Source organism: Penicillium cataractarum, assembly GCF_028827025.1.
Source record: "Penicillium cataractarum strain IBT 29864 chromosome Unknown utg000010l, whole genome shotgun sequence".
In the NCBI taxonomy this organism is placed as follows: domain Eukaryota; kingdom Fungi; phylum Ascomycota; class Eurotiomycetes; order Eurotiales; family Aspergillaceae; genus Penicillium; species Penicillium cataractarum.
The window spans coordinates 1,838,281-1,859,652 of record NW_026622746.1 but is presented as its reverse complement, the minus strand read 5'-3'; the positions used below and the strand labels follow the sequence as shown (position 1 = coordinate 1,859,652).

The 21,372-nt window shown below is 45.3% G+C and overlaps 8 protein-coding genes across 8 annotated transcripts; 3 read left to right on the top strand and 5 right to left on the bottom strand.

Moving 5' to 3' along the window:
- Window positions 1-2,683: 2,683 nt before the first annotated feature.
- N7496_012754 (putative MFS transporter) lies at window positions 2,684-4,378 on the bottom strand (the record flags this gene model as incomplete). The annotated part of the gene is made up of 1 exon (XM_056705667.1): window positions 2,684-4,378. One exon carries the CDS (start codon window positions 4,376-4,378, stop codon window positions 2,684-2,686), a length of 1,695 nt encoding a protein of 564 aa, XP_056549565.1.
- A 938-nt stretch (window positions 4,379-5,316) lies between these two features.
- N7496_012753 (putative rhamnogalacturonase) lies at window positions 5,317-7,185 on the bottom strand (the record flags this gene model as incomplete). Its single annotated transcript, XM_056705666.1, has 7 exons — window positions 5,317-5,405; window positions 5,453-5,758; window positions 5,818-6,031; window positions 6,088-6,222; window positions 6,322-6,529; window positions 6,588-6,666; window positions 6,753-7,185. 7 exons carry the CDS (start codon window positions 7,183-7,185, stop codon window positions 5,317-5,319), a joined length of 1,464 nt encoding a protein of 487 aa, XP_056549564.1.
- A 692-nt stretch (window positions 7,186-7,877) lies between these two features.
- On the top strand, window positions 7,878-9,356 carry N7496_012752 (sulfatase family protein; the record flags this gene model as incomplete). The annotated part of the gene is made up of 1 exon (XM_056705665.1): window positions 7,878-9,356. One exon carries the CDS (start codon window positions 7,878-7,880, stop codon window positions 9,354-9,356), a length of 1,479 nt encoding a protein of 492 aa, XP_056549563.1.
- Window positions 9,357-9,687: 331 nt separating this feature from the next.
- Window positions 9,688-12,226, bottom strand: N7496_012751 (fungal specific transcription factor domain-containing protein; the record flags this gene model as incomplete). The annotated part of the gene is made up of 5 exons (XM_056705664.1): window positions 9,688-10,744; window positions 10,842-11,030; window positions 11,091-11,713; window positions 11,771-11,851; window positions 11,915-12,226. 5 exons carry the CDS (start codon window positions 12,224-12,226, stop codon window positions 9,688-9,690), a joined length of 2,262 nt encoding a protein of 753 aa, XP_056549562.1.
- A 1,362-nt stretch (window positions 12,227-13,588) lies between these two features.
- N7496_012750 (oxygenase MpaB family protein) lies at window positions 13,589-14,482 on the bottom strand (the record flags this gene model as incomplete). Its single annotated transcript, XM_056705663.1, has 1 exon — window positions 13,589-14,482. One exon carries the CDS (start codon window positions 14,480-14,482, stop codon window positions 13,589-13,591), a length of 894 nt encoding a protein of 297 aa, XP_056549561.1.
- Window positions 14,483-15,172: 690 nt separating this feature from the next.
- Window positions 15,173-16,491, top strand: N7496_012749 (DUF3712 domain-containing protein; the record flags this gene model as incomplete). Its single annotated transcript, XM_056705662.1, has 3 exons — window positions 15,173-15,417; window positions 15,490-16,099; window positions 16,168-16,491. The coding sequence occupies 3 exons, from the start codon at window positions 15,173-15,175 to the stop codon at window positions 16,489-16,491; spliced, it is 1,179 nt and encodes a 392-aa protein (XP_056549560.1).
- Window positions 16,492-16,996: 505 nt separating this feature from the next.
- On the top strand, window positions 16,997-17,405 carry N7496_012748 (cytochrome b5-like heme/steroid binding domain-containing protein; the record flags this gene model as incomplete). The annotated part of the gene is made up of 2 exons (XM_056705661.1): window positions 16,997-17,162; window positions 17,227-17,405. The coding sequence occupies 2 exons, from the start codon at window positions 16,997-16,999 to the stop codon at window positions 17,403-17,405; spliced, it is 345 nt and encodes a 114-aa protein (XP_056549559.1).
- A 328-nt stretch (window positions 17,406-17,733) lies between these two features.
- On the bottom strand, window positions 17,734-19,685 carry N7496_012747 (acyl--CoA ligase; the record flags this gene model as incomplete). Its single annotated transcript, XM_056705660.1, has 5 exons — window positions 17,734-18,292; window positions 18,356-18,780; window positions 18,888-19,322; window positions 19,385-19,522; window positions 19,593-19,685. The coding sequence occupies 5 exons, from the start codon at window positions 19,683-19,685 to the stop codon at window positions 17,734-17,736; spliced, it is 1,650 nt and encodes a 549-aa protein (XP_056549558.1).
- Between the last annotated feature and the right edge of the window lie 1,687 nt (window positions 19,686-21,372).

Sequence of the window (21,372 nt, the reverse complement as noted above, 5' to 3'; positions counted from 1 at the left end):
ACGGGAAAAGTGACTCGAGACCTGGGGAGCACACTTGAATTGAAATATTTTGATGACACTGGTAGGTCTATGATGCTATGGCGATATTGAGAAAGAGATACATAACTATAGTCATTCATCTCTATACAACAGATCATAAGCCATAGGCTAGCACCGAATCAATGAGATATTTTTAGGCTATCATATCCGGACCCTGAAGCTGTGGGCAATCCGAACCTAAAGTCAAACCCGTCATAGGTGGCGCCTTATTTTTTAGCGACACACACAACATAGAACCTTTTCCAGACCCTGGCAATAAATCACATGCCATAAATGCAGCAATCTAGACCACTGTCGAACAATGGTCCTCTCTAGTATGGCTGACTTGAACCTGCCTTTCTGGTACCTTTCGAGAAAGAAGAGTAAGAATAATATATTAGGCCTGTGGGCATCACATAACGAATAGAGAAAAGTACTGTTGAAAACTTCAGGACGAATCTTGAAGCGCCGCTCTTTATTTCCTTCGAACACAAAGTATATGAAATCAGGCATAGGGAATCTGCATGTAGCATGATATGTTCAGATATTAAGTGATGTTCGAGCCACTGAAAAATACACGAAGTGAGATCCAGGAATCAACTCTTTTTTATCCATGTCTCATGATAAAGGCTTTAGCTTTTTCCATAGTTTCTTTCGGATTTATGAAAGTCAGACTTCGGTCATCGGAAGGAAGCTTTCGGTTTACATGACATAATGGAAGTCCTCTAGGTACACTTAACTTAATTTCATAGTTGCACTCTCGTATGAAAGTAAACCTTCGGTCAGAAATAATATTTACGGGGACTAATGTTTGAAGTGTGGGCACTTTCATTCTTCGGGCTCTGCAGGGCTCAAGTTTAGTGGCAGATATTATTTCTCGCTAAGTTAAAAGTACCCGCGCTTTTTATAACAGGCCAGCCATATCTATAAGCCCGGACTAGATAGTAATTGGCTAATGAGAATAAGATGATGACGGAGATAATTACGAAAAAATGATATATCCATGAGGTCCTTTACGGTCTCTCGTGCGAGCGCAATCTATTTAACCTAACGTTAAGGCCAGAATACTCAGGTGGTAGGTATGCGAAGCCGATAGAAAGATAAAGAAAATGGCGCTAGCCTTTTAGAAATATTCATGGCCTATTATCTTCCGCCTTGAAACTTCTAGTAGCGAGGTAGCTCTAGTATTCGCGACTGCTTAGGTGGGTGTATTACGTCACATTGTGCATTTATCCCCATATAAATTCATTGGGATTGTGATATCCCGTACCTAGGCAGGTTGGAAGGACCAGTATATGAAAATAGCTCTTGTCTATTTCTTTCGGGAACAAGAATATACTTCACCGTAATTCATGTACGGAGCAAAAAGGGGGCCTTATTATAGAAAGAATGTCATTTGATAAACAATGTTCCGGCACTATATCCGGGTCTGACGTATTAATTTAATTACTCTTAACCCTCCTTCATAGCGGCACTCAAGCATTGAAATAAGCGCGCGGCGGCAGATTCACGTCATTGAAGTTTTTTCAAGGTGTATCTCGCCTAAGCAAGGGAAATTCTCACGTATTCAACATCACCGCAGCCACGAGATAATACCTACAGCATAATACTTACATCATGATGAAACACCATCTAAGTTTTAACTTTAAATAGGCTTCCTTGCAATTATTTACACAATATCACATAGTTTGCTAACATACTAATGTTTTATGACGCGGCTACTACGGCCAGAGAAGGGCCGGTTTCTATCGGCAATAGCTTCCACCATATTACCTTTTCAGGATGTGGGAACCCTACAAGTGAAATTTATTCATTCGATCAGTTTGATGTCATTAACAAATTGATTATTATGACAGAGGATGCTACATGATTAAATTTTGATGTGACTCACTTATTATCAGATTGAGGCGCCAAAGGTACTTTACAATGTTCCAAATACAATATGCATTTACTCGCAGTAACCAATGCATTTCCTCGGACTGCTTTAAAGGTAACCTGAGCAAATTCTGGAAACACACGATCAGACATTTACTCCACAGTAGGTTCCTACAATATTTTAAAGGTGACGTGGCCGAAATTCACACAGTTGATGAGGCAATCTCACAGAATACAAGCCATCAGAGACAGCTCGACGCCCTCATTGCGGGTGGATTCATGCAAAGCATTTGTAAATCTATTAGAGAGCCATATGAGGCGATAGAAAAAGTCATGAGAGCGAACTTCTTCGGTTCATAACGATGCTACTGCTTATAATCTATTCACTGAACTTGCTGGGTTCTTACTTCGAGCTTTTTCTAAGAGAGTTATGTCGCTTCTCTTATGTCAGTAACATATAATTATAGGTGGCCGGGGGGAAAGCTATAAAATGACAGAATATAAGAGGACAAAACAAGACAGACACTGAAATTAGGAACTACACCATATATATGGCAAAACAGGTACCGACTCACAATCGGAAACAGGTCTACTAGACCAATCCTAAGACGCGGTTGTATGTTAACATAATCAAAAGTAGGCAAAGTGATAGGCGTTGATGTCCCACCGTGACAATCCATAGAAGCCACGAACCTTTATGCCTAGGCCGTCTTCCACTAACTGATCAACATGAGGTTCTTCTCCCAAGCAGACATCCGCACCTGACCGCAGTTTTTTGCATATTGCGATACTAGTGATCAAATAAAAAGTCCAATCGTTTATTGCCTCGATCGGTGGTAGTCTCCAAATAAGCAGCCTTTTCCTCAGGGCTCAGCTTTTCCCAGTGAGCCTTTTTCCATTGATTCCTGCGCACGTAGTACGCTTTTGCCAGAGCATACAACACAACAGTAGCAACATTGATGGCGATAAGCTGTTTATTACCACGTCGGTAGAGGGGTTTGTCATCGGCGCGATATATATTTGATGATGCGATACCCGAAAGTTGGATGGTGATGTTGTATAATGCAGCACTCACGGTCCGGGTTCGAACCGTATTGCTCAAACGTGAACACCACCCAACGTGTGCCGCATGTGGCGAGGGCCAACCGAGTAAGACAAATGTTACCGCATACAAGCCCCAATTAGATAAAGCTCCGGAAGAGGTGTATAGAACGATAAGCAATGGCAGAGACCATAGTTGAGTAAAGAGACCAATGATAGAGATTTGATGGAACCGCTCCGTCAGCTCCGTGACAAGGAGAAGATTGATGGACGCGAAAACAGTCACCGGAATCGAGAGTAACGTGGTCTGGAATGTGCTAAACCCGATGGCCTTCAGTGAGAGTGTAAGGTATGTCTTCGGTGGCGCTGTTGGAATTTCGAACAATAAACCAATTGCATATATGGGCCAAAGATCATAGTCTTTCAGACTCTGCCAGAGCATTTTCAGTGACAGCCCTTGGCGGTTATGCATATCCCCCTTGGACGGGTCATCCCGAAGCACACGATTAACAATGATCCTCTCTTCCTTTTCTGAGAAGTACCCCTTCGGATTCCACCATGTCTTAGTTTGTGTAGGGCCAGGCACAAGGAAGAGAAAGCTCAAGAAGCCGATAACAATGCTGATAAGTGCCTCAATGAGAAAAAGCCATCTCCACCCTTCCCGGCCGTCAACGCCTCTCATGTGCAGGACGCCGTATGCAATAAAAGAGGCAATCACTCCAGACATAGAGTCGACGAACCAGAACAGTGCGAGCCGGAATGGCATCTCTGACTTGGTGTAGAAATAGGATAAGTAAAGGATGGAGTCAGGAATGAATCCACCCATGAATAGACCAATAAAGAAGCGACACGCAAAGAAACCAGCCCGGTTCTGCATGAAGAATTGACCACCGGATGCTAAACTCCACAGAATGATCTGGATTGGTATCCAGCGGTCGGGACCAAGTCGTTTGCCGATCATTTGGGACGGGATTTCGGCAATGAGGAATCCAATCCGATACATGTTTTGCGCATTGTTGTAATCGTTGGTGGTGAGGTGCAAATCATCGAGGAGATTATCTGCGGCAGCGTTGGACAAATTTCCTCGATCAAGATTCAGCCCGAAGAACATCACCAAGATCCACAAAAGCACCTTCCAATCGGTTTTGCGTCGGACTGCGGTTTCCTCGCGGTAGGTCCACCTGACACTAGGGTCAAAGTGGGCAAAGTTTTCGTACTCGGGATGTGGTTGGTAGTATTTGGCAAGCAACGGATCGTCAAAAACGCTTCGAACGGTCGCGATTGCGTCCGGGTTGTCGGCCCTGCTCGAAGGGAAAAGAAGTCTTCGTAGCAGCGATGTCTGCTCTCCTTGTTGAGAGGGTTCCACCAAACCATCGGCATCCCCTTTATGACCTGGCGAATCGCCACCTACTGTGACTTCAGCCGATTTGGTCTCAGTGTTCATCCTGAGAGTTTTGAATGGAGTTGGGGCTTTTGCCTGTCACGACTGAGCGCCGAGGTGCAGCTATATATCCTACAGACAGCCTCGAGAATGAAATCTACACGATTGACTAGGTAATACGGGACATACAAACCAAACTCGTGCTCTTGGGACGCAATGATACCATCCCACGCGATTGTACAAATTTCTGATGAGAAAATTGGTTAATTCGTTGAAAGATAGGAGGTCAGCGCAGGATTTGGCGTTCGCCTTCCATTGAAGCTATATTTTTCACCGTTCAACTAATCGAGTGCCTTGTTCCATGGGGTATTTACCCAGTAACAGTTTCGCCATATAAGGGCGGATGGCATCAGGTGTGATCAATACCAATTGAAACCCCACCAAATCCTTTCACTTGGGTAAAAAGTATGATTCGCTTAGATTGCTCTTCAATAGAAATAAAATATAACGATTGGTGGACAATTCTATTCCTTCGCCGCCGCAGATCCTCCATGCTCGGGTAATTGAGGTTCAAATTGCATCCTTGCTTGTTCCCAGGTATTACTTCCCGAAGACACAAGGGATATTAGTTCAAATTGCTATGCATGGGATGGATTCACAATCATATGTCTTATAAACTTTAGTTAAAATCAAAATCGAAATCCCGCTGTTTTCCACAAATATTGCCATGCCCATCAATTATTCTCAGTCCTCTGGAGACTATATGAGAATCACAGTGGAAACAGGTGGGCTCCTAGACGCATCTAATTACTATCTATCACTATTACAATGCTCCAGAGAAGCGAACTAAAACTTTCAGAAGTATAGTATACATCTTACGCTTGGGAATAGAAATATCTTGGGAAAATGAAGCCCAACGGCACCAGATGAAATTCTATGGAGTTTGCTTCAAATTTGATGATTCGAGAATCTGTAGACCCGTTCGGAGTCAGTCGAACGGACTAAAAGCTTCCCCAATAATGGAGATTGTAGTCGACAGAGCCCGGACGCCAAAGCGGAGCAGGAGAATAAACAGGAATGGGAGTCGAGGCTGCCATCCGTTAGAGAATTTTCTCAACATGAAGGTAGTCAACTTACTGCCATAGCCAGTGCTTGGCGCAGCCCACGTTGGCGTGCTCGGTGCATACCAATCACTGGGGGTAGCCGTAACAGTATAAGAGCTGGTGTAAGTGTACGGCAACTCAGAAGCCCTTAGTGTTTTGATACCATCGTTCGTACCATAGCTATCATCGCCAGACCCAAAAATATTGTTAATTTTATTCACGATTCGATCCCCAGTATCGGTCCAGACAGTGAAGTCCTCGATAGAAACATTTGTGACAAAAGTCAGATCGTTACCGATCAGATTGAGCGGTCCTCTCGTTGTGCCATCAGCAACAGAGCCTATTATCGTTGTAAGAAATCTGATCGCTCTAATAAAACGGAGGAAAGGTATGATGAACCTGAAAAGTTGCGGAAAGCAAGGTTACTCAGTGAAACGGAGCCAGTATCTGGCGTGAAGGTATTCTGCCAGTACTGATTGATATTAAGGCCATAGAGACTGGAAAGAGAGCGAAAGTTGGAGAACGTGATGTTTGTCACGTAGCCTGAGCCTCCGGGGTATGTCTTTATGAAGGCTATGTTGTTTCCTTGAATAATGCTAATGTTCCGGGCTTCCTGTTAAAATATAAGTCTGTTGGATCCTTCAAGTTATGGATTGCGATGTTTCGTACGATATTGGATATCTCTGCGGATACATTCAAACTCCCAATAGAGACTCCTGATCCTGCCTGGTTACAGACAAGATTCTCTATCAGGACAAAGTGCGATGGGCTTTTAACCGAGACACACTCATCTCGATTAGTTACCTATACAGCGAACCCTTTGGTCAGTATGCAAGGAGCCACTTGGCAGTACAGCATTTAGGCTCAAAGTCATCAGGGAGGCATAAATGTAAGATAACAAACCTCATTATCGTGAATGTAGTAATTATTTCCAATCGCGTCTATGCCATCGTAGCTACCCAAGTTTGCCCCGCGTATTGTCAAGTGGTATACTTCGACGTTCAACATGAAATCAAGCACAATGTGGAATTTCGGGCTGTCGACCAAGATTAAGTCGTGGACTGAAGCGTTGGTTGGTGAAATTAGCCTAACTAGACGCGGGCGCTCAGTGCTATATAGTTGGTATCGTTAGTATTAGGACCGCTAGCCCCGAGAAGAATGTTACTAACTTGTTGGCATTTCGATAGAGATATCCCTGTCCTTGGATAGCGCCAGTTCCGGTTAATGAGTAGAATTCGAAGTCGACGGCTAGAAATAGAGAATATTTAGATGAGCAGTCGCACGCCAGGATAATTTAATACGCTCTTGAGCCCTTTGAGCCTTTTCAACCCTACCATTGACAATCACGAGAACATCCAGCAAGAACTTCCCATCCCCCTCCCCATTAATCGTCGAATTGATCAAATCGCTACCGGCAAACCCCTGGAGGATCAGATCGCGATCAACGGTCCAATTCCCATCATATGCTGCCGTAATCAAGCCGTCCAACTGAAATGCCCAATTGGTTGCATTACTAAGAACAACACTTCTGGAAAGAAGATATTCGCCCTTTGGAATAATCAACCGGCTCCCGGGGCTTTGGAGGACGCATTCTGTGAAGGCTTTCTCAACTGCAAAAGATATATCGGTAGAGTTATCTGCCACCGCACCATAGTTCAAGACATTGCACTCAACAGTCTTTTCGTCGAGTGGTGTGGGAGGCCCAACTGTTCCAACGAGCTGGCTAGCCGCCACCCCAATGATCGTGAAATGTGCGAAGAGTCGCATGGCTGCAGTACCGGTAGAATGGCGCACAGATAGCAGATGGTTCAGCCCTCGAATTTTGCCGGTCTTGATCCGGTCCTAAGCTCTTTTTATTTTGACCCTAAATCGAGATTATAAGGCTTAATGTCTGATTCTTCTACTTTTCACGGTATCTGATTATCAGGGTTTGCTCATAGTCCACTCTATAGTCGCCATCATTTTTCCGTCTAATAATACGTTGAAATTCATGTAACGCTAAGGAGAGGTATAGAAAGATTTCTGCAAATTTACCTTTCCGCCGAAATAAAACTACTGTCCCCGCTGATCGGTTATAGTGAAGAATATGGTGAATATCGGTAGATTTACGGACAGCTCAAATGAGATTTCTTCCCGAGGCACCTAGCGCCGCCTACCATAACCGGTCCGCTGGCGTATTACATCATCCAATCTTCGAATCACGCAAGGCTGATTGTGGAAATAGTCTGATTTTTTCAAGTATAAGAAGGCATCTTATCGTGAAAAATTACGCAATCCGGAACTATCCTGATCATTGGTGGGAATTCTTGGACGAGTCAAATTTGAAAGCTTTACTCATAGATTTCAGGCAACCGCATATTATTAATTCAATCTGTAGTTGTAGTTTATTATACGTTCAGGCTAGGGATTGAATCTTTTTCTTTCAGGGTATATTGGTGAACAGATTTCAGTCAAATAGTATGGCGGGGCAGAAGAACGTTCTGTTGATGGTCGCTGACGACCTGGGGAAGCAACTGAGCTGTTACGGCGCTAAGGGAATCCAAACGCCAAATATCGACAAACTCGCAGGACAGGGGACGCTTTTCGAGTATGCCTTTGCGAGCACCGCATCTTGCAGTGGCAGTCGTTCTGTCATCTACACAGGTCTACACACTCATCAAAATGGTCAATATGGCCTAGCGAGTCATCGACATCATTTTGTGACCTTTGACCACGTTGAGACTGCTCCTCTGCTTTTGAACCAGATCGGACACAGAACAGGGATTATCGGCAAGATTCACGTTGGCCCTATATCCATTTATCCTTGGGAGATCAAGGAGGAAAGTGACACACGCGATGTCGCAGTGATTTCCGATCAAGCGCGTTCCTTCTTCCAGAATTGCAAAGAAGATAAGAAACCCTTCTTCTTGACTATTGGTTTCATTGATCCTCATCGCGATCGGACCAGAGGAGGATTTGGGAATCCGCACCAATATGACCCTCGGATTGGCGAAGGGACATATACCACAGAGGACGTGGAAATTCCCTCATTTATGAACGATTCGCCGGGTGCTAGATTGGAGCTAGCAGAGTATTATAACTCTATTCATCGTCTCGATCAGGGAGTTGGCTTCGTTTTAGATGCCCTCGCCGATTCTGGTCTCGCAAGTTCGACTCTTGTTATCTTCTTGAGTGATAATGGCCCCCCATTCATGAATTCAAAGACCACACTCTATGACTCCGGGGTTCAGTTGCCTCTCATCGTCAAACACCCCGAGAAAGAATCAGCAATCAGCCGAGCCATGGTCTCTTATATCGATATTCTTCCCACAATTTTGGATTTCGTGGGCCATCCGGCAAAAGTGGATCCAGCTCAAAAGCGAATCGGTCAATCTCTCCTGCAAAATTTGGGCTCGACATCAGATGATACGAGGTTTGACCGGGTCTTTGGATCTCATACATTTCATGAAGTAACCAATTATTGGCCTACCCGCTTCATTCGTGACAGGCGTTACAAATACCACAGAAATCTGGCATGGAGACTGGATTTCCCCTTCGCGTCTGACATCTACGGATCACTGTCATGGGAAGATGTTCGTAATTCGGGCGACAAGGAAATTTTTCTCGGAAAGCGAAAATTGAAAGATTATTTTTTCCGTGGGCCAGAAGAGCTATATGACCTCGAGAATGATCCGTTGGAAGTCGATAACCTTGCCGGAGATCCACGCTATCACGGGTTACTGGACAGCATGAGGACGCTATTGGAGGAATGGCAACGGAGGACTGAAGATCCTTGGTTGTATCGAGACGGCGTGTCTGTCTGGTTCAATAGATACCATTTTCCGGCAGGGCTGAAAATTCCGGACCGGCTAGACTTTGACGTGAATCGACCGGGTAACGTGGATGTGAAGGCCTTCAACGGAAACGTAACTTGGGGCGCAGATGTGAAGTCAGATTGATACCTACAGTGCCTTGCCTCTAGAATCTGTATTTACCCTTACCCAATCCGTGTGATTATTTGGGTAGTACTTGAATATGTTGGAACTTCTTTTGCGTTCGAAATGGTTTGCATCGTTTGTGTTTATATTTCTTTCTACGCATTTGACTGGGTTACATTCTGTCCCTAAATCTCTTTTCATATTTTGAGTACGCCAGGCGATTATCTAGGTGGACTACCACGGACGATCTCGCTATTTTTCCGGTCGTTGTTATCAATCGTGGACAATTTACTACTCTTCGCTCTCTCGTTAACCATATAAGTCCTATTCAATCGAACATCAAAGTGTAATATCATACATTGAAATAGGCTGCACCTGCTGAAGAATCGTGAAATAAGGGATCGTAAAGGATCGAATCCAAACCTTCAGCGGTAAGCCCCGTATTTAGGTCACTGTCAATGCCTGTCCGATCGGCCTTCCCTGGATAGATGTTCTTTTCGCTTCCGAGGGTTGTCGGTAACGAACAGAAGTTATCGTATACCCCAATTGGTGAGTCATAGCAGGTGACAATCTCGTTATCCAAATTCATATCCAAATCCAAGAAGTCGAGATTCACAGTACTGCTCAAGGGCTCGTAGGATTGTTCTGGGGTAGGCAGTATCGCTTCAAATCTGAGCTGCGGATTTTGATTCACGTTCGTGGGACTCTGCTCCCATTCTCTGACTGCTGTGATTGGATTTGGAAAATGCTGGACATCCATATCTTTGCGAATCGACTTTTTATCTTGGGCTTGCGTGTTTGCCACCGAGGTCGTTTTAGTCGATTCGACTGATCCATCACACTCGGAAGGAGGCGACAGCCCCCGTCTCTTCGCATGGAGAGAAGTGCCTCTTCCCAAGCTCGTATCGATTGTCCAGGGAAGCTGCGTTATTGCCCCCATTGCCGGAATATCGCGAACTAAAGCTGGGAGGGATGTATCGTAGGGTAGGCGACCTACTGCCAAGCTGTAATCCACAGACGTTGATATCAATAAGTATGCGCGCGGGCATCGCAGGAAAGCATCGAGCCAACATTTCGCACGTATAGGGTTTTGATCTCGCGATCTTGTCGAATTCGGAACGTCGGGGCCCACTTGCTTCTCAATCCGGGTTTGCTCGACCCTATCACTTATCATTCTTGATGGAGGCCCGCTGGGAAGAAAGAAGTTTTGTGTAGTCATATACGCCAACTGGAGTATATGATTGGTTCCAGCCGCCACGAAGTCTGTGACATCGTACAGAGACTCAGAAAGACGTATTATTCTACTCAAGGAATCCAGGCGTCTCTGTCGGATCTTCATTTCATCGCCAGACGGAGAAAGCTTCAGGTCAATTGCGGCTAGGATGAGAGGCATCCCAACATATCCCAGTCTATAGAAAATGTCAGCCGCAGTGTCACAAAACCGGGGAGTCCAATCACGTAGTGGGAGGGAAAGAGAAGGGTTAGGGTGAATTGAGGAAAGCATACACGCTCAAAGGCAGATTCTCCACGTGGCCGTTGTGACTGAAGTACTCCATGACAGCCGTCAAGCCTCGAATACCAGAACTCAAATCTTTTCCAATTCCAAATACAGCTTCCCTGTAGAGATCCGTTGTCAAGGCAAGATGCTCCTCGATCGCAAGAGCTGCGAATTGGGCGAGGTCGACACGGGCCGCACTAAGACATATTATTAGGACTCAGTTTCTTGCTAAGTTCTTGGATCTCATGCGCTCATACTGGTAGTACATGAATGTCAGATTCTTTGTTGTTAGGGCAGGGTCATGGTTTCCAGCCATGCCATCCGCAATATCCGGTGCCTGTGATTGTGCTTCCCAGGAGACGAGAGATGTCTTTATATCTTCAACTGTGCACATCAGTGATCGAAATGCCTCTTTTGAATAGGAAGCCATCGCAGTCACTCGAGGAGTAAACACTAGAGAAACAAGATCGGTCAGAAGAACAGCAAGGCGGCATTGATCTTGCAAGGCCTTGAAGAGCCTTTTTTTCGCATCGAAGTCGTAGACTGGTGAGCAATGCATCTCCTGTTCAAAATCTTCCTCCCTCAACCAATCACGACAACCATGAAGGTTATGTGATGCGATCTGGGGTTGGCGACGGAGACCGATACAGAGACTTCGATCTCGAAGTAGGATAGACCACCACAATCGTTTCTTGGCCGAGATTGAGATATTTTCAACGGTAATCAAAGGTTTCGTATCAATTAGCATTGCATTTTCAATTGCACGCGTCAACCATAGGCTACCCGCCTGTGGCGCCTCTGCCGATGTGTGATGAGTGAGGAGTATTGCACCTTGCGCTCTCACAGATGGCCGTGTCTCGACCATGAGTTCGTAAAGAAGCTGGAAATTGTTTTCAGAAATTGTTTCTTGTGGGGTTCAATCGGCATTGAAGAGTACCTTGGATCGGTTGTATAACTTCTTCCGCGCGTCTCGCTTGTCTGTAAACCCGCATCGCTGCAGAATCTCCAATGAAACGAACTGTTGTCGTCGTCATGAGCCCCAATCGATGACCTGTAAGCTCTAAGGTGTCTAGGTACTCACTGGGCAGCTTGCAAATAGAAGAGCTTGGAAGACAAAAAGTGAAACCTTCTCCGTGGAGTTCCCTTCAAACGCATGCCAAAACTGGATCTCGTCCAAAACGGGAAGGATTGGATGGATTCGAAGGAAATATTGTGTAACAAATTCCTTTGTGTATGCCCGGCTGGGAATGCTTAGGGAGCCTTTGGAACTGAGAAATGTGAGGTCTTCGGGTTCGAGGGATGATAAGCGATCTGACATGAGGAATGGATAATCGCCGAGGTGGAATGAATTGGCATCCTTTCCTGCTCCGTCTAACACATCGTATGGACCCATTGTTTCTGTCGATTGGTAACATCCCTCTGGGTTCTTGATGGTGTGTTGCGAAGCTCTCTTCTCGGAAGGTATATCAACCAGGTCAAGTGGCGAGTGACCTTTCGGTCTTTGTACCAAAGTTAGGCTTTCTTTCTATTCATCATGTGGAATGGAAAGGTACATGCTGTTTTGGTAACTTCCTTCGTAAAACGCAATCGCTGCGACCGTCCTGACGACAGCGTGTGCACGGACAACCCAGTATGGAGGCATCGCATCGCACCTTGCGGTGATGGCACCACAAGCAAGCTGTGGGCGCTCTTCTGGTCCTTCTTAACATGAAGATGGCTTTCTCTCACTACTATGGCATGAAAAGTATTTGTCCCGAAGTCGAGATGTTGAGGTCAGTGGTAATCGTCGCGAATGCCCCACTAGAGCGGTTATATGAAGCTGCGAGCTAAGAGACCGAGCCGTCAGTGTAAGCGACACGCCTAGTTAGAGCTCATGCCCTACTAATTCGCAAACAGTGGGTCTGTGTGGGCCTCATGAATCATGCGGAGGCTGGATAAGCTCGTCAACTTCACATATTCATTCTCAGATAATTGATACGAGATACGATTTAAGGGTCGTTGAAGTTGACAAACTCTCTTGCGACTACCTAATCAACGGAATTCATGTTTTGTATTCCAGGGTGATACTTGAATCATGTTTTCTATGAAAACACGCCAGGTTGTTAAGTTTGCGTGTGGGACAGTGGATTTACGGCTAAAATGTGGTCCTCTTGTGCTTGCTTTAGGTTTCTCGATCTTACATTTTGGCAAGATCAACAACATCTAGGGAATCCTCAGGCCAGGTGCAAGTATTAGGGTTCAGTGATTAAAAGCGTCTAATTTAGACTGCAGCCTCGCTGTATTTGCATATTCCAACTCCATTCCAAGTAGCGGTAGTGTTTCTTCCATGTAGAAGGTGTGGTCTTCTTGAGCTCTCAAAAACCGCCACTGTGCAGGGTTCCCCGCATTTGGAGGGGTTGCCGCGGAACTCGGTTGAATCCACATGCTCCACTCCCACATTGGGCACGGGGAACTGACCCTCTCCACTTGCAGTGGAAGGGATTGGTCACCAAGGAATTTTGGAGGGAGTTCACTTGTCGCCTCGGATTAAATTGAGCTTGGTGGATATATTTAAAATGAGGAAAACTACAAGCTTAGCTTCGGTTAAATTTAGATTATATTGAAGTATGCACAATAAAATTTCATAGTTGTTTCTATCCAGCAACCATCCATAGAGCTCCCAAGAATTTCACAGCTCACTGAGGCAAATCAAAAATTGTAATACAGTAATTGTTAGGCATGAATTTCGTAACGTGGTTCAAAGCGGACCTGTTATTTAGGATATATTCTTCAGTCGACGCCGCATATCCGTCAAGTAGTAACGCATCGGATAAGTCCGAATTGCTTTTGGCAGGCAAGGATAAGTCGCCTTGGTGAATCCAAGAGTCACACGGTACACACCTCGTCGAAGCTTTGTAGATTTCAGGCCGTAGGCCTCTCTGATTCGCTTAGGTAGCATCTCGGCTGTGGTCAAGCGAACCAGAGGAAGAAGAAACCGAATATGGAGCGGCAACTCCTTGTTCCAGAGAAGATCCTTCACAACTCTTTGTGCATTTTCAGTGATATGCATAGTCTCGACTTGATGGTCCCAGTACTCCCAGAATGCTCTCCGTGACACCGGCCACATTCCCGGTCTGACGCGAAGTGATACCGCGAGGACGGAATACTCTCGGTAGATACTTTCCGCATCTTCCTCTGTCATTCGGCCAAACATTTGTTGATACAGTTCGATGCCGACCGCGTAAAGAGTAGCGGCAACCCAGAGTTGAAGATTGGGATCGTCGGCGGAGTAGTCTGGCCCTTTTACAACGGCGTGTGCACGGTGGACCATCGCGATGACAGCCTCTTTTTCACTTCGAGACCCAAAAGCCATGCAATACACATAGGTCATTGTGGTTCGCAGACGATCCATGGGCCTGTACGCAAAGTTGCTATGCTCGTCCACACCCTTTCCAACACCTGGTTCTGCAACTTGCAATAAAATTGCAGCAGCCCCGCCAGCAAGGAGGATTGCCTCTTGAACAACCTTCTGGATTTGAACTGGTTGCTCAAGCTGGTCCAACACATTTTGCCCGACAAGGCCTTCTTTGACCTTATCATTCGGGCCATAGGGGTGTGTCTCCGAGGAGATTACGCTCTCCGGGGAGCATCCCGTTTGCTTTTCACTCATTCTTTGAATAATCTCGATATAGAAGGGTTGTCGTCGGCGAAGTTTATCTTTGAAAGGTTATGAACCGAGTCAAGGTAGCTCGATCCAGGTTTGAAGTGAGATTAGTTGAAACAGGTATTTCAAAAGTGCTTTTATAGTTTTAAAGCAGTCAATACCCCGATTAATCGTTTATATCTAGTCATAGCTTTCCACGGGCATCGTAAATGAATGATGTTCATATGTCATATCATATGATTTGTCAAGGGGCCCTGTGCGGGAACGTCTGCCGCGGACCGGACGGAGGTCAGATTTAAGGTTGATCACAGGGACAATTTTAGTTCACTTGTCCCCCCATCACGAACCAAAGACTAGTTCGTGTACCGCGGACCGCTATGCCGCGGAAATTGTAGCACATGCAATAAAAATATATCTTTGGCCGATCTTCAAGGGTGGGGCAAGTACCATAGGGCGGTCCAAACCTGGGGAACTGACCCATTTTCCCCGGATTTTTGATATCTTTGTATCAAAGCGCTATATTTTCTTGGCTATGTGCGACGCGGGGTGAGTTGAAGTTGGTCATACATGATGAGATCCCTAGTGAGCTCGTCATTATATTATAAAAGGCCGCACTGTTGATGCTAGGAATCATGTTGGTCATGACGGAAATTTATCCTACTGCTGCTCAAAATTCGTTCCTACATACATTCCAATATGCATTACAGTAAAGAAGACGGTAGATTTGTGATTGGAAGTAACAGAAATCTCGGATCAAAACAGGCACCAGAGGCCCTCGGTGACGATATGAAGCATGTTGAAAGTCTTGGGGCACTGGAAAAATCCAAGAGTCCTCCAAGTCTGAAAAGTTTTCGAGCAAATGTCCAAAAGCATTGGCGCCGGTTCTGGTGTTGCTATCTCGTGGCGGCTATAATTTTCCTGGCCATATTCCTACCGGTGTTGTAGGTCTCCATGGCGATATATCGATCCGTTCGCTGCTTGATTGTCACGAATTGACACTTTCTCCTATCTAGCTTCCTAGTTGCAGTCCCAGCAATTGCCCAGCGGATCGTTGACGACACAAATCTTCCGGTCCATTCAGCCCAAATCCTTGATCCAAAAGCCAACCAAGTGTCATTTACTCTTGATACATCTTTGAATGTCCCTATGGGGCTTCGGATTCGTACCGATCCCCTTAGCCTGAGTCTCTTCAATCGAGATGTCCAGCCAATGCAGCCATATCTGGTTGTTAATCTACCATCATATAGCCTCAAAGGAGACACAAACATGACGGTGACACAAAATAATACGGATATCTTGAACGAGGATCAATTTATTAAGACTCTCACGCAAGCTGTGTATAACAAACGATTCACAATGTCGGCCAAGGGATCAACGGTTGGCCACCTCGGCGCCCTCAAAGCCCCTTTGACACTTGATAAGGACATTGAGCTGAATGGTATACCTCTCTTTCACTATTCTTTGGATGACTTACGCGCTGATATTTTTGATGCCGCAGGGCTCGATAAGCTGAGTGGATTCTCAATAGACTCTGCGCGAGTCCTAATTCCCAAAGAGGCAGACGGTACCAACTTGGTAGGAGAGGCGAACTTACCAAATCATTCTGTCTTTACATTCGCATTGGTATGATCCACATGAAGGCTCTACGCCTTTTTCTGTTTTTACTTTCGCACTACTGACTTCAAATACAGGGCAATGTGACCTTAAACTTGATGAGCGCGGATTTGATTATCGGCCAAGCAACCATTTTGAATGTTATTCTTAAGCCCGGGAACAACACTGTCTCCTTGAGAGGACGTATCGAGATTTCTACAGTTTTAGAGAACCTTTCGGAGATCTTGGCTGTCCAAAAGGCCGCCTTAGTGGATGGCAATCTCGAGCTCTCGGCCTCTGGCAACTCCACCATCTATAACGGAGTTCACATCAAGTACTACGAACAAGTCCTTAACAACCTTACTCTCGTCACTCGAGTGCCAATTCTTGAAGTCTTGGGGGTACCCTACAAGGATTACTAAACGACACTGACTCTACGTTGGGAAAAATCTTGCAAAACATCACCCAGATTCTGGGGGATGTTTCCAGCTCCAGCGATACATCTGCCGTTGCTCGATCACTAAGAGCTCTTGTATAACAGGCAATCAGAAATTGAAACACAAGAACTCAGAATGTGAAAATTTTCAATGCCTGATGCCGTATTCCATGTAGCGGGCATGTAGAATAACAGGTTCAAGGTAATTAGAGCCACTTGATTTGATCTTCGTTCTCCGGTAAGGCTTCTCACAAGATAATGTCAATTCTCATCATGATAGTTCGACTATTCCGGCTGAATGCGTGTAGAATAAGCAATTATTTTTTACTCGGCCCGCTTTGGTCCCTTGTAGACCGCGGCTCCTGGACAGTTCATGTGCCGCAGAAGGGTAAAAGGCATTGCGGGGAGCCCACCCCAATGTCAGGTTTTTTTTTAGACCGCGAAGCTCATAAATATCAGTTCAAATTAAATGAGCCCCTTTGGTAGGCAAAATGCAAACGTCAATCGAGTCGCAACATCTTAGCGACACGGAAAAAAGGATGTACTCACGGGATGAGGTCGCCCAACACACTCAAGACGGTGATGTCTGGGTCATCATTGAGCGTGATGTTTATGACTTGAGTCAATTCCTGCAAGATCACCCTGGTGGTTCCAAGAGTAAGTCGCCTGGAGCCCGAAAGATCGCAGATACCCGGTTCACTAAATCTCATGTATGCGACAGTTTTGCTAGGTGTAGCAGGCCAAGACGCAACCAAGAAGTTTAAAAAGTATCACCGCATGGGGATTTTAAGCAAGTACAACGAGCGGCTTCTAATTGGCAGGCTGGAAGAGTCTACTCGAAGGAGCGGGAGTTCCCTGAGGTCTTCGATATTTGCTGTCTTCAGACGGTCTGAAACTTGATCTATTCTTCCGACCAGGAGGCTTCAAAGCGATTTAGTCAATAAATAGAGGTCCATCGATGATTAATCGGGCATAACTATTGGTGGACTATTCCCAGTCAATGGACTCTCTCCATGACGCATCTAAATTCGTTTGCTTCCTTACATGCCGCGCGATATAACTCTTAAGCATGGACTGTATCTCCCATCTACAACAGAAAGCAGAATATTTCTTGTATTTTAGGTATTAATTTATATCGACCACAAACAAAGAAACGCACTCAATAAGAACAGTTCTCTCGGCAAAAATGTATCTGCATCTCAACCGACAACGGCAAGGCCCCGGGAACTCATAAGTGCGGCTTGATCTGGCCAGCCTCAATCTCTCGTTTTGCTTCTTCTCTGATGACACGCTTCAGAATCTTTCCACTGGGATTTCTAGCAATAGATCCAACAAATTTGACACCACCCGTCAGCGCCTTGAACCGTGCAAGTCGTGTCAGGACATATTTCTGAACCTCTTGCTCGGTGAGCTTTTGACCTTCGCTGCCGGGGCGTCGGACAACATATGCTCGAGGGTACTCCGTATCGGCTCCTGGGAATGTAATGCCAATCACGGCAGCATCGATGATCTGCGGGTGTGAGAGGAGTACCGCCTCTAGTTCGGGCGGTGCAACTTGGAATCCGCGGACTTTAATCAACTCCTTCTTCCTGTCCACAATATACCATTTTCGGGTAGATTGATCACAATAGGCAATGTCACCGGTCTTGAACCATCCATCCGCATCGAAGGATTGCGCATTGGCCTCGGGATTCTTGAAGTATCCAGGTGTTACGGTAGGCCCACGCACGCAGAGCTCTCCACGAACCCCGTAAGCCGAGATATTGTTTCCATCGTCGTCGATAAGCCTGAACGAGCCATTTGGTCAGTATTCTCTGAGTCACCATAGAACAGGGCATAAGGCTACGTACTTTGCTTCAAGATTCGGAATCAGCCGTCCCACCGAGCCCGTGTCGTCGTGCTCTGGGAACCGGATCATGGTCGCCACGCACGAGGTCTCCGTCATTCCCCATACTTGGTTAAAAGGGCTGTCATCTCCCATGAGTGAGCGGAAACGAGCCTGGACATCCTTATCTAAAGGGGCTGCACCACAGGCTGCTAGGCGAACTCTGCGAAGGAAAGGCCTGTTTTGAGAGACGGGTGACATTAAGATCGCGATGACAATAGGCGGCACCATGGCCAGATCAGTAATGTCATATTTCTCGACCGTGTTGAGATACTCCTCCAAATCAAACCGCCGCATCACATAGGCAGGGGCTCCTGCTTTCAGTGTCGATATGTGCGTCACGGGGGCAGCAGATGCATGGAAGACTGGGACTGCGATGATGCGGGATATCTATGGGATGAAAGGGTCAGAAGATTGATTCAACCACTGGAGACAATGGCATGGGGGAAGAGAGTATATCAGGCGCCAAGTCAAATATAGTAGATATGTTGACTGACCGGATAAGGCCGTGGATCGGCTCCCAGGACCAATTCATGCTGCGCGATAAGGTTGTAGTGGGTGATCATGACTGCCTTGGGAAGACCAGTAGTTCCACTACTGAAAAGTCTCGCAGCAGTCGTTGTGCGAGCAGTTTCCAGATCATTGAACCTCACCCAATCAGCCTCGCCAAAATTGAGTAGCTCCGTCCATGATTTATGCCCGGTCGGAACCGACTGGCCTAGGTTATTGAAGATCCACACATTCTGCTGCGGCACACCAGTTTGTTGAGCTGCGCCCAGAAGGGACTTCAGGATCTCGGGTTCGGAGATTAAAAATCTTGCTTCGGAGGCTTTGATATGGTGGGCAAGCTCTGTGGGGGTATATGCTGGATTAGAGCCCGTGAAGACTCCGCCGGCGCCAATGATAGCGAGCACAAGTATACTGTAGTTTATCTTGACATTTTCATTGCAATCAGCCAATGCCATAGATTAGCCCTCCGGTAAGGCACACGTACATCGTTGAACGAGTGAATAAGAACACAATCCCCTGGGCGAACGCCAGACGCTCTCAGGCCAGCAACGAGTCGCCGAATTAATTTGCGGGCTTGGTTGCACGAAATCGAGCGCGTTGGATCTCGAACATCGATATAGATCTAGGTAGGATCAATGCAATCAGCCAAGGTGCCTCTAAAATTGGATCTAGCGTCGTGAGATGATTCCTACCGGTTTATCCAGATCGTAGGGTGGATCATCGAAAATGTAAGACAACAGATCCTTTGTAGGGAGCAGAGTCCTCTCTGCTGGTTCGAAAATCATGGTCGGAAGGTGATGGGGAACAATTATCGAAGGATGACGATCCAAGCTGAGCTAGGTTTTTTTTTTCTTATTAACGGTTTCAGTTGCTGACAACTTAAATCAAAGGCGTCCTATGTGCACGCTCGTCAAGGTTCCTCGCTGCTGCCGTATATGCATCATACTCCAAGAGAGTTCAACGAGCCACACAGCCCCTCCTTTTCCCGGAGCTCGGAACTCGGCTGGAGCTCGACTCGATCGACCGTTTTACAGGCCCGCGTGTCAGACCGGTACGGCTGAAGGAGAAAAGGGCCGAGGGTTCGAAGCGAGATTTATGCAGGTGAAATAGCAGACGAAGACACAATTTGTGCTCATAAGATACCGTAGGAGTTAATGTTGGGACTATACTCCGTACGGCTGTGAGATACATCTAGGAACTACTGTTCCATAAACCAGGGATCAGGTTAGTAGTGGTGACCGAGATCACAACAAAGAAAGCGGGGGAGTGGAGAGAAACTACTCCGCACAGAGCGCCTCGTTGGGTTTCTTCTTCCCAGGGCAACATCTCCCTAGTTTCACTGGTTAACATCTCCTGGCGAAACGCCGGCCCCCAGCCACGCTCTTATCACAAGACCATCTCGGCCCCCGGTGTAATCATAACCGCAGGGATGATAGAACGAATCAGCATCGATTGAAGAACGAGGTGAGATTGGCTCTGCCCATTGCAAAATAATGGGAAATGAGATGAGCATGCATAAAAAGATAAGAAGCCCCGTCTTTAGTCCACCCCCTTTCATGTCACGTGATCTTATAGGGATGTACATCGATCGAAGTTTTCTCTACCCGTGGCTTTGACCACCCTCCCCCTTTACGGGTGAGGGTGGTCTAACTTCCAACGTAAAAAACTTTCTAATGCAAAAATCTCCTCCATCGAAAAGCTATCTACCCCTACTATTAACCACTACCTTAATAAATTAGATAGTAATTATATTAATTAAGAAATTAGATCTTATATAATATATAGATACTAATAATCCTAGGATTTAAGTTATGTAGTATATCTAAATTCTATATAGTAGTAGCTACTATAGTAGAGATTCTATCTATTACCTAAAGATCTTTTAGTATTTATAAGCTATATATATCGAAATTTATTAAAAATAGATATATTTCTAGATTATAAGGGGTATTAAAGCCGGTCTATAAATTAATTTAAGGGCTATAATTATAGAAGGCTATATAAATCTAAGTTTTATCTCGTTTTTACTACTTTTATATACCTATTTTTTCTCGATGCCGACCGTATAGAAACCCTCGAATTTACTCTTATACTTCTATTAATCTACGAACTATCTTATGTATAGTATTAATTATATATGAATATAAGATTCCAGGTATTAAACTCCTTGTTATTAATCTTTATAATATATTAGTTAATAGAATTACGGAATTATAGTAGAAAATAGTCCGTATCTTCTTCTCTTCTACTAAAAAGTAGATTCTAAGAATATAGAAAATTACCTATTAATAAAGATAATCTATATAATTTATTAGATTTGTTAATTATATATATCCTTAAGACTCTATCTATATTATTAATTTTCTAATTTTATATAGTGGTGGTTAATAATAGTAGTAAATATTTATTCGACTAAGGAGATTTTTGCATTGGAAAGTTTTTTACGCTAGAAGTTGGACCACCCTCACCCGC